Raw genomic sequence first — 12888 nt, forward strand, 5'->3', positions numbered from 1 at the left:
GACTTGCTCCCTGTACCCTGCATCTAGCTCTCCCGGTACCTTGCTCCCTACTCCTCTTGTTTCCTGCCTTAGGCTACGTTCACACTAGCGTTGTGTGCAGGCAGCTGAGAGGCATTTGGGAAGCGTTTTTACCGCTTCCCAAATGCCTTGGACAATTCTGCACATTGCAGCACATGGTGCTGTTCTAACGGGAGCATTAGCGTCGTATCGCAGGAAAACGGACGCCTCTGGTTGTGTCACGAGGTGTTGAAGCCTCCTATTCTAGTCTATGGCGTCACTCTGCAAATGCCTAGCCGGCATTTGTGGCGCGGTTGTGACGCAGTTGCGGGGTGTTTGTGGAGCGGTAACACCATTTGAACTTCATTATAGGTGTTTGTGGGGCGTTTGTAACGCTCGGCAAATGCCTAGCAACCACCGCTGAACCGTGCATGCGGCGTTTGCGGAGCGTTTTCCGAGCGTTAAAAAGTGCTCCACAAACGCCGGACCAGCGCTTGCCAAACGCTATAGGGGCATTTGGCAAGCGTTGATAAAACAGTCAAGTGTGAACGAGCCCTAAGTCCTGATCTTGCCCTGCTTGTATGTGCTCCCTCCATTTGTATATAGTTAGGTTATCATTTAGTTTGCTACAATTTCAAGTTTATTTTGTCATTTTACATTGTTTATGGTTTATTGGTGTTGGTATTGTAAGAGTGAGATTCATGTTAATAAACTTCATCAACATAAGGCTTCATGTACACGCGCCTACCCTGACCTTCGACAGCAGGAAAACGCAAATCGTGGAAAAACCGAGGCAACCATGGTACCACGTTTTTGCCTCATTTTGTGTTTTCCCACATTTGGCGGTCAAAACATTCCTATCCTGAATGTGATTCTTCCGCCAGCTTTGGCAAAATAAATGCCAAAAGCTCCAAAACTCAAGTTTAGGAGCTACTCGTGTACATGAAGTCTTACTCAGTTTTCTTCCAGATCTCCTAAGGTACAGCCCACTGATCTGGTCATCCTTGCTGGATGGCTGTGGTATTCCTGATAATAACTTTATAAATGTAGTAGTGACATCACTGTTGTGCTGCACAAAGCCTTCACAGAGAGTGGAGCTGTGGGAGAGAGCCAGCAGGAACCATCCACTATAGGCTGCCTGCACAAACCTAAAAGTGGGGGCAGTGACAAGACCAGTCATCTTGCACAGGGAGAGAGAGCATGTCAGGAAAGGCTTGCCCATAGTACAGATGATTCTCTAAGGTGAATATAGGTGCGCAGGTGCAAGACAGCAGTTGTCTGCACAGTATGAATGTGCACGTGCATGCCCGGGCGCACTTGTCACTAACACTGTTGCCAAATGGACTCTTTAAAATGGACTGTTGCACTGGCCTATTGTTGTCCGGTCTACAGCATTTCCCATGTAACCTGTTACTAGTTCCTGTACTTGACTCCTTGTCGCTGATGTGGCTTGTCTCTGACCCCACTTGAATACTGCCTACCTCGACCTTGGCTTTTCTCTGGATTCTGCCTCCATGTTCGGCCAAACCTGACCTACTCTACTACTGCTGACCTTGGCCTCTGTCCCGACTACTCTTCTGTCTAACGTTTATTCCTGGTCTGACTGCCTGTTGCTGACCGGTGTACCTGACTCTGCATCTTTTCTTATCCTACCTGCCAAGTATCTGTTGACTGGTTTTTCTACCTACCTGGTCCTTGCCAGCTTGCTCAGCACTGGTAATCTATCATCTGCCAGCCAAGCCTCTGTCAGTCTGCTGTCTGCCAGTCTAGAGTCTGCTAATATCCACCTGCTATGTACTGTCTCTGCCATATGGTTTATCTTTGGCGAAGCACCAGCTATCTACCTGCGCAGTCTGCTGGACAAGCTACAGCTGCTCATACCTCACAGTGCTTTTGTGACCTTTGTCTCACTGCCAGGGGCCCTTGAGTTGGAGCTATAAGAGAGGCCTTCCTTCTCACATCTGACTCCACCACTAGGTACGTGACAGAGTAGCAGTGACCGGTCTTTTTACAGGAAGCTCCTGCACAGAGGTCAAGTTTTCCACTTGATCACTGCACAGATCTGTTAGAAATACACAAAGCAAAACAAGAATAAAGTAAGAATACACAAAAATACACGTGCCTTCTGTATTTGGACAATATTTGCTTATCCTAGAGTTTAGTTTTACAGCATGCATATTCCAGGTCTGTGACTCAAAAACTGAGGGCAGACACAACCTGGAAACAAACATTTTTTTTTAGTGGCCATTTATGGCAGCCCCATAATACTGGGGCTGTCATAACAGGGTCACTCTATTCATTTTGCTACAGCAACTAATGCGAGAGCAGTAAAGGCACATAAACAAACTCATGGCTGCTGTATGTGATTCAGGTGGCTGTAAATGGGATTGTGGCACCCCCCTTCACCTTTCAAACACACCATGTATCCTGGGCCTCCATTACAGGTGTCTGAATGGAGAGCAGTGGAAGACCACCAAGCCTTTGTTTGTGGATCTCCCCCTTAAATTATGAACCAGGAAGGTCTAACCAGTGAAGCAACAGATCATACAAAGCATGTGTTTGATTAGCTGTAGCAGGATGTAAGGGTAACATTAGGGGTTAAACAGATGTCTCTTTAAAGAGGTGGGCATGTTCTTCAGGCTGTAGACTTTAATTTTGGTGTGAAGCCTCCAGCCTACATATGATGCTAAAGCTGACATAGTATTCATGTGATTGGGAAGTACTCTCACTGGCCCCTCTCTGTCAGTAGAAGCTGGAACTAAGGGCCAGCAGCTGCACTAGATGTAGGATGTTTGCTCTCAAGAAGAGGACGTGTGTTAACATATCCTTGGCATTGGGCATCATGCTGTGGAATGCTAATAAAAAGTTTTCAGGCAGAGAGTTAAAGAGATTGATTTTCCTTGCATAGTTTGCTTTAAGAAAAAAAAAGTATGTTTTGTATTTGCTTACTAAGCATGCTTTAGCCAAATGCTCTGTTGCTTGCTTCATATGTATTTCATTTAGGTGCACCTTGTGGATAACGGCAACAGTATAAAATGGTGATATTGTTGTACTAAAGTACCATTTTTTTTCTTTAATGTATATAGTTGCTTTTGGTGTTATTCATACATTTTTGCTGATATGGGTCTTTTTTCAGAAAAAGTTCAAAATGAAATTGACAGAGTGATTGGATCGGCTGAACCCCAAACGGAGCACAGGAAGCAGATGCCGTATACCGATGCCGTCATTCACGAAATCCAGAGATTTGCTGATATTGTACCTATGAGTGTGGCACATGCAACTGCTAAAGATGTCACCTTTAGAGGGTACAACATTCCAAAGGTGAGTATAATATACACTGTGTACTTAAAAGGCATGGGATCTGGATCTGATGTCCAGGAACATAGATTGTGGGCCCCTTTTAGTACATCCATTGCACAGCAGCATGACAGCAGATCAAGTTAGTAGGATAAAGCAGATCTTCAACCATACATTGGCCAAAATACAGACAGCTGACAGATGTTTGAGGTTGGGTAAGTAGGTCAGATCCAAAAGCAGATAGCATAGCCTGGATATCAGGCCGGCATTATCAGATAAAGAGTCAAGGTCACCACAAGCCAAAATTGTTAGCCAAATTGTGGTCAAAACACAGTTCAAAAGATTGCACTTCTCATAGTGTGCTTTAGAAATTGAAGTAAGTCAGACAGAGCCTGCCTCATCTTCTGGTTGGAGGACATCCAGCATCACCTTGCCCTTTCTTCTCCAACCTTACTGTCCCTTTTATTTATTAGATTTAAGTTATTGGGGCTCAGCACCACATGTGGGTGTCATCCAGGGTGGTCTAGAAGCAAATGCAGTCTTCCTAGGAATGTCCACTCCCCCAGACTGACATCTACCCACCAGATGTCTGTCAGAATAACCGGATACTACTACATAGATACAGTAGAGTGAATGGGTGTTGTCACCAGTGGAAATCTTTTAATTGGATTAAGTATTCTGGTGACAGGTGTCTAAGGTAAGAGATCTCTTTACTTTGGGGGGATTTCCTCTCCCTTCCTGTTGAGTTTCTAAGACAGGAACTAAAGGAAACTCTCCCCAGCAGGACACAGACTGTGAAAAACAACTTGATAGGGGTCTAACCTTTCCATCCTCTGTCCTAAGCTAGAAAAAGAATGTTTGGGCTGTACATACAAGGTTCCTAAAGCCAATTACCAAAAAATGGTCAGGGGTTACAAAGGGTATTATATAGACTGAAAGCCAAACTGATATCAGAATGCAGAGTTTGTTAGCTTTAATTAGGTACTGACTGGTGCTTTTTTTCTTGGACAGTTCAATGCTGTAGACAAGGGGTGCAGTAGGGTGTTAGGCAAGAAGTACATATCTCTGACAAACTGTATGTAGCTTTCCTAAAGTTCCACAAACAGCAGTGCCACCAACAGCCTAAAGGTTCTCCATCAGTGGACACTACGACTGTGATGTCTTTCCTGGACCCTATAAAGGATCTAATATGCAGGCTATAGTTCTGAACATTTCATGCAGACTGCCATCAAACATTTTTCAACTCTGCCAACTATGGCTCACATCCGCACAGTGGACTGCCCTATGTGCATTTCAATAGTTTGGTATAAAGACCTCTAAAAAAAATTGCCATTTAAACAAGAAGAAAATTGCACACCTACAAATTATGTAAATGATTTCTCTACAATTAAGTCCAACTTTAGGTGAAATGCTTCCAATGAGGTCCCAGGTGGGGCTTCATGTTTATTGTTCCCGGAACACAATGAGGGATTCTATGGTGTGCTACTGGTTCTTTTATTTAATCTGTGGATAGCCAAGGAGGTGACCCAACTCAAGGGGAGCTGCAGACATTTCCTTTCACTTATTAGGAACTACAAAATATAGAAAATCTGTAATTTAAGAAATGATCAGAAGGATACTACACCTACAAATTATTTTTATGAGTACATAGCTATTGCTTTTTATCTTAAAGTTTATAAAAGTCTATTTCACAGCACATTACAGGTAGTCCCCGAGTTATGAAATTTGAGTAACGAATGACTCGTACTTACGAATGGAGAGAGAAACAAGAAGTGAAACCAAATCTACCCCTAGGAAGGGAAATTCACTCAAGTAAGAGTTATCATTGGAAAAAGTTGTCTCCACTGAAGGTTTATCACCAATGATTCCACGACAACCCAACATTTTTAAAATCCAATTGTCATAGAGACAGAAAGAGAGATGGAATCTTCTGAACAAGAGCACAGGCTTTAAAACAAACATTACAGGGTTGATAACCCATCCCTATGCAATCCAGAAAAACGTAAAAATATTTATTTTGGCTGGAGCTACACTTAAAAACTCTACCTGTTCTAACTTACATACAAATAAAACTTAAGAACAAACCTACAGACCCTGTTGTGTTTGTAACCCAGAGACTGCCTGTAGTAATGTAAAGACAAAGAGTTAGACTAGGCCCCAAAATGTTGTTATGCTTGAAAGAGTGGTTTTATCTTTGAAGTACTAATATGATGTGAACTCTGATTTTTATACCTTTTTGGAATTTAAAAAGACCAATAATTATAAATTCTCAGCTCAGATCTTCTGGTATGCTAATAAAATAAGTACCTGCAACAGCCTCAGTCACCCAGGTTTTACTCTCTACCTCCCACCCCTTACATATTCTTAATGACCCATCACTATGATGGACTACTTCACTTGCCAATAGAAATATACAGAAGACAAGAAGTATCAGACGTCCAGAGATTCATTGTAAGAGAAGGGTTTAAGAGGCTCTTGCAGGCATGTGCTATTACCTCTAGAAGCCTCTTCTTTAAACCTGCAATAGTTTTCTCTTATTTCTAAATACATTTTTAAAGAAGGTAATTTGTACTTACCCATTGAATTAGAAGAAAAAGTAATTCAAGCCCAAAACAAAACAGGAAATGAAATGAAACAAAAATTCCCAGCTCACTTACCAACCAGCCTGCAACAAACCAAATTGACCCTTTTTAACAGTTCACATTAAAAACAAGGGGTTTAATTTGCACACATTTGCAAATACTTGCGTAAGATGCAGCGGCCATGTCATGGCACCCCAGTGTACTGCAGTCCTAACTCTATTCCTGAATGGAGCACATATATAATAAGGGATAGATTAAGGGCACGTATGCCTAGAAGGACAAAATTATATAAAGATAAGCCCCCCGCATTACCTGCTTATAATTATAGAAAAGGGGCAGCCATTACCTGACTATATTCCTAGATAGAACATAATTGAATACACCACTTTCTTTGTATTCAGTTATGCCTAGAAGGAGCCCTCCCCCCTCCTTCCTTAAATGTAAAGGGATGCACTGGACACCCAGCAAAAACACAATGGCAACAAAGGTATCCAGTGCGTATCCAAACCAAAGAACTACTATGTAGTTACTTGCAGCTTAGCTGTTATAGATGTGGCTGCATTCATTTCTTTCTTCAGGCTTCTTTCTTTATTTTCACCTGGTGATCCTGCCAGTAAAACACTTTGGGTTAGATTTACTAAAACTAGAACACACAGAATCTGGTGCATCTGTGCATGGTAGCCATTCCACTTCTAAGTTCAGCTTGTTCATTAAGCTTTGACAATAAAACCTGGAAGCTGATTGGTGTCTATGCAGAGCTGCACCAGATGTTTCACTCTCCAGTTTTAGTAAATAACCCCCTGTTTGTCCAATGGTGGATATGTTCAACCAGCAAAGGTAGAGAACACATGAAGCTATCAATTAACAAATCTAAATGGTAGACCTAAAGACCTCAAGACTTCTCTAGGTCCTCCCCATCCTCTGGAACTCACTACCCCAATCCATCAGACTGTCACCTTCCCTCCTCACCTTCAGGCGCTCCCTGAAAAACCACCTCTTCAGGGAAGCCTACCCCACCCTCACCTAACAGCCGTTCTCCTTCATTCCTCCTACCACTCCATCCCCCACAGCCACTTCCTCCTGTGCCACTACCCCCTCCCTCCTAGATTGTAAGCTCGAAAGAGTAGGGCCCTCTAACCCCTCGTGTGCTGTTTGTAGTTGCTGTACTGTTTCATGTATTATCCCCCCTGTATTGTACAGCGCTGAGCAAACCCTTTGGCGCTATATAAACTCGATGTAATAATAATAAAAGGAACAAACAAGAGAAGTTCATTGTTAGTGTTATAAAATCTCCAAACACACAGTCGCCAGCTTCCCTAAGATGAATAGGGTTTTAAAACTTTAATCAATATTGTACTGCTACTTGTGTCCACTGTTGAGATTCATGCTCTTCAATTGTCATGTTGACCATTGTTACAGAAACAAAAAGAGAGGAATTATCCACATGAGGCCACTTGTTACAGTGGTAACTGTTTGGGAGGGCCCCAGTGAGTAATTTTCTCTTTGCTCCTGTCCTGTTTTTCTTTTGTTCATTTTCTGTTCTGGAGATATGGCAGAAATAAGACAAAAATCCTCCCAACAGGACAAAGACAGGACAAAAATACTTGAAAGAAAATTAATATTTCTGTACCCCACCCAACACTGAAAAAGGTTTAGCTATGGATATATTTGAAAGACATTTTTTTGGTAGAAAATATGAGAAACATGTAAAGTGGTTTTCTACAAGAAATATGTTGCATCGTACTTATACCAAATGCCAAATACTTATAAATGAAATTATTGTGTTTTTCCCACAGGGGACCACTGTCATCCCATTGCTGACTTCTGTTCTTAGAGATAAAGCTTACTTTGAAAAACCAGATGAGTTTTATCCTGAACATTTCCTCGATTCAGAAGGCAATTTAAAGAAGAATGAGGCATTTATACCTTTCTCACTAGGTAATGTTCCTTGGGATCAGGTAATTGATGATGTAGTGTCATGTCAGGAAACAGTGAGGTACATTCACAAAAATCAGAGAAGTCTCACAGTATTTCAGGACTTTTCCAGTGTGGTAGAACGCAACCCTGTAAGGTAGCTAGTAATAGTCACCTTCGAGTGGATGTTTTCTGTAATGTTGAAGACATTTTGTAGCTTATTCAAACCACTTTCTGCCAAGTGGCAACCTATTCCCCCTCCCAGAGCTCCATCGCCAGTGGTCCCTAGGTTCACCTTTCTCCTGAGCCTGGAGCGGCATTCAGGATGGAAGGTGGAAGGAGATCCAGGAGCTTCCATCACTGATCTCATCTGCATTGCATAAATCAGGAATGGCTCAGTTTTGAGAACTTGGGGTCAGCATACCTCATGTCATTTCACACTGGTGCATCACTCTGGCAGCTTGCACTTTACCAGTATTCACAAATGTTAGCACTAAGCAAAATGTGTAATGTTTTCTTTCCTTCACTAGGGAAGAGAAGTTGTGCTGGAGAAAAGTTGGCAAAGATGGAGCTGTTCCTGTTTTTTACAACACTGCTGCAAAACTTCACCTTCCAGGCCCCTCTTGGTGCTGTGTTGGACCTCACACCTGCACTGGGGTTCACCAACGCCCCCTTACCACATAAGATCTGTGCTATACCTCGCAGCTAGGACATAGCCAAGACATCCGATGACCATGGTTGATCTACATGGAGAAAAATTTTTAATTTGTAAAAACTTTAATTGAAAAGACATTTGTGTTGAGAAAAATAAAAATGTGGTCCAAGTTATTTGCACCCATTGCATGGATGTCTGGAAAAGGTAATTGCAGATTCTTTCCTGCTCATGGTGATGTTCCGTGGACTATATTTTATTTATCTGCATCTGTAGCAGCTTTGTGCATTAGCAATCTGATTTAAAATACTTTTCACTTTTATACATGAAGCTGTTTGAGGTTTGTAGATTCTTATTTTTTCTTCTGTGTGTTAGTCTGCATTCCTCAAGTGCCAATCAGTGCAAAAGACTAAGAGTGAGCAGGATTGTACATTACAATACATAGAATATACCATTGTATAGGCGGACCATTTACATTTTCTTAATATGTCCGGTTGTAGAAAGTTGATTTTTTTTTTTCTATTTGATTACAGCATGTAGGATAAATGTGTATATATGTGTACATATGTTCTTTATTCTTATTATTACATTATCAAATTAATTTAGATCGATATGATATTAGGCATGTACAATTGTACAGATTATTTGTAACTACTTTAACCTCCCTAGCGGTCTGATTATGTCCATATTTCTGTGCACAAAGCGGTACATTTGTTTGCATGGAAATATGTATTTTTTTTATTGTAGGCCTGTAATTTTTAGAAATAACTCACTGAAATTTGTCCCAACAAGAGTCTAGTAAACATCCCGGGTAGGATAAAACTTGAAACACAAAATCATAAATTATCATTTATGATTTCATGATTATAAATTATTATTATAAAATTATTATTATGATTTCGATACGTATAAATTATGATAATTAATTATTTAATTAAATTGATTATTATTATTATTATTAGAGATGAGCGAAGTATTCAAAAATTCTATTCGACTGATTCGGCGAATTCGTGGAAAAATTTCGATTCGAGTCGAATATATTCGCTGTGAATTTAACTTAAAAAAGGGTGTTTCTAGGCTTCAGAGAGACTTAATATTAGTTCTGAACACTGTACCTTTAATTTAAATGCCCTTGGAGTCTGCTGGGGAAGAGAAATAATACTGTCAGGCAGTATGACATGCAGATGAGTGCCGTCGATCTTAGAATCACCGCACACTTCACTCATTTGGGCAGTCACGGGGCCAAAACCAGAGTGTGGAGCCACAGTGTGGCGGTGGAGGCAGCAGCAATGGGAGGCCATACAGCACCCTATGACAAAAATGGAAACCACCAGCAGTGTGAGGAGACCTGAAAGTGGCACATGGCAGAGTGTGGCGATAGAGACAGCAGCAATGGGAGGCCGTACAGGGACCCATGACACACTCTGGACCTGGCAGCAGCATGAGGAGGCGTTACAGGGGCCCATGGCAGATTACGGGCCTGGCAGCAGCATGAGGAGTCGGTACGGGGGCCCATGGCAGATTACGGGCCTGGCAGCAGCAATGGGAGGCCGTACAGGGACCCATGACACACTCTGGACCTGGCAGCAGCATGGGGAGGCGGTACAGGGGCCCATGACAGATTATGGGCCTGGCAGCAGCATGAGGAGTCGGTACGGGGGCCCATGACACACTCTGGACCTGGCAGCAGCATGAGGAGGCGGTACAGGGGCGCATGACAGATTACGAGCCTGGCAGCAGCAACTTGGACAGGAGGACGTTCAGCTTCTGCACCGTCTGGTGCGTGCTCGCAAACTGTTGTCTCTTGGAAACGGATTCCAAGAAAGACTGCTGACGGAATCCGTGAAGAGGAGTAGCAGGAGAAGGAGCATCTGAACGAGCGGAATATGCCAACAAGCGACAACAGGGGCCCATGACAGATTACGGGCCTGGCAGCAGCATGAGGAGTCGGTACGGGGGCCCATGGCAGATTAGGGGCCTGGCAGCAGCTATGGGAGGCCCGTAATCTGCCAGCACCCTATGACAAAAAATGGAACCCACCAGCAGTGTGAGGAGACCTGAAAGTGGCACATGGCAGAGTGTGGCGATGGAGACAGCAGCAATGGGAGGCCGTACAGGGACCCATGAGAGACTCTGGACCTGGCAGCAGCATGAGGAGGCGGTATAGGGGCCCATGGCAGATTAGGGGCCTGGCAGCAGCTATGGGAGGCCCGTAATCTGCCAGCACCCTATGACAAAAAATGGAATACACCAGCAGTGTGAGGAGACCTGAAAGTGGCACATGGCAGAGTGTGGCGATGGAGACAGCAGCAATGGGAGGCCGTACAGGGACCCATGAGAGACTCTGGATTTGGCAGCAGCATGAGGAGGCGGTATAGGGGCCCATGGCAGATTAGGGGCCTGGCAGCAGCTATGGGAGGCCCATAATCTGCCAGCACCCTATGGCAAAAAATGTAACACACCAGCAGTGTGAGGAGACCTGAAAGTGGCACATGTTTGGGGCATGATTCATGGCGGGTTTAGTCAGTTGTGTCAGGAACTGGTGGTTTGAAATCCAGACTAATCCACGCCTGATTCATTTTCACAAACGTCAGTCTCTCCACACTTTGGGTGGACAGTCGTGTCCTCCGCGGAGTTACAATACCTCCTGCCACACTAAACACGCGCTCCGATGCCACGCTACTGGCCGGGCATGACAGCCTTTCAAGGGCAAATTCAGCTAGTTGGGGCCAAAGGTCAAGTTTCGTTGACCAGTAGTCAAGGGGATTGTCTACCTCGGTTGGCAGGGTGCTGTCCAAGTAGGCCCAAGCCTGTTGTTTGAGGTCCTGCTCCAGGTCCACCTGATGCTGCTGCTGCTGCTGCTGCTGCTGCTGCTGCGGCTGGTTAGTAGTTTCCTCACTGCGCTGGTGAAGAAAGCTACTCATCATCGACTGCAGACTGAGGCAGCCGCTGCTGGTGGAGCTGCCACTGCTCCTACCACCCCACCCCTCCCCTGCTGCCATGGCAGCGGAACGCGAGCGCACAGGGCCCACAGTGTCTGAGGATGGACGTTGGCGCAGACAGGCAGAGACCAGCTGACTACATAGGTGGTTTTTATAGTACGTTATTTTGGCCTCCCTCTCAGCAGGTGTGAAAAAGGCCACCATTTTTGAACGGTAGCGAGGGTCCAACAAGGTGGACAGCCAAAAGTCATCCCTCTGTCTGATGGTTATTATTCGGCTGTCGCTACGCAAGCAACCGAGCATGCTATGGGCCATTTGTGCCAAGGAATGCGAGGGACTCCCTGCCTCCATCTCCACAGCATACTGCCACGGTGCGTCTGGGTCCTCTGTCTCCTCCTCCTCCTCCTCTACCAGATGCTCCTGCTCCTCCACTCCTGTCCGCTGAGTGGAAAAACCACCCATTTCACTCAATAATTCCTGAGCACCAATGTCCTCCTCTACCTCCTCCTCTTCTTCCTGTCCTGCCCCCACAGGGGTCATGTGGCGTTGAGATCTGTGCGCCATGTCTACCGCACCCTGACCAGCCATTGTTAACAGCATTTGTTCCAGGACGTGCAACAGAGGAATGACGTCGTTCATCCCATAGTCCTGCCGACTCACGAATAGCGTGGCCTCCTCAAAGGGCCTGAGCAAGCGCAGGTGTCACGCATGAGCTGCCAATGGCTGACATCTAAGTTACACAGGGAGTACCTTTATCCGCTTTTAACATCAGGAAATCTGTGATGGCCTTTCGCTGTTCGTAAAGGCGGTCTAACATATGTAGGGTTGAATTCCACCTTGTTGCAACGTCACAGCATGAGGAGTCGGTACGGGGGCCCATGGCAGATTACGTGCCTGGCAGCAGCAATGGGAGGCCCGTAATCTGCCAACACCCTATGTCAAAAAATTGAACACACCAGCAGTGTGAGGAGACCTGAAAGTGGCACATGGCAGAGTGTGGCGATGGAGACAGCAGCAATGGGAGGCCGTACAGGGACCCATGAGAGACTCTGGACCTGGCAGCAGCATGAGGAGGCGGTATATAGGGGCCTATGGCAGATTAGGGGCCTGGCAGCAGCTATAGGAGGCCCGTAATCTGCCAGCACCCTATGTCAAAAAATTCTACACACCAGCAGTGTGTGAGGAGACCTGAAAGTGGCACATGGCAGAGTGTGGCGATGGAGACAGCAGCAATGGGAGGCCGTACAGGGACCCATGAGAGACTCTGGACCTGGCAGCAGCATGAGGAGGCGGTATATAGGGGCCTATGGCAGATTAGGGGCCTGGCAGCAGCTATGGGAGGCCCGTAATCTGCCAGCACCCTATGTCAAAAAATTCTACACACCAGCAGTGTGAGGAGACCTGAAGGTGGCACATGGCAGAGTGTGGCGATGAAGACAGCAGGAATGGGAGGCCGTACAGGGACCCATGAGAGACTCTGGACCTGGCAGCAGCATGAGGAGGC

General features: G+C 45.0%; 1 protein-coding gene across 1 annotated transcript in view; it reads left to right on the forward strand.

The window, feature by feature from the left end:
- Positions 1-9004, forward strand: part of LOC149455646 (cytochrome P450 2K1-like) — a 35783-nt gene extending 26779 nt beyond the window's left edge. The window contains exons 8-10 of the mRNA XM_089686037.1: positions 3134-3318; positions 7673-7814; positions 8321-9004. Coding sequence (XP_089542163.1) covers positions 3134-3318; positions 7673-7814; positions 8321-8499 — 506 coding nt within the window. The 3' untranslated portion in view covers positions 8500-9004. The remainder of the gene's footprint in view (positions 1-3133; positions 3319-7672; positions 7815-8320) is intronic.
- The last annotated feature ends 3884 nt before the right edge of the window (positions 9005-12888 follow it).

The sequence above is a fragment of the Staurois parvus genome, unplaced genomic scaffold (assembly GCF_062004578.1).
Source record: "Staurois parvus isolate SC_StPar_1 unplaced genomic scaffold, SC_StPar_1.0 ptg000390l, whole genome shotgun sequence".
Lineage (NCBI taxonomy): Eukaryota > Metazoa > Chordata > Amphibia > Anura > Ranidae > Staurois > Staurois parvus.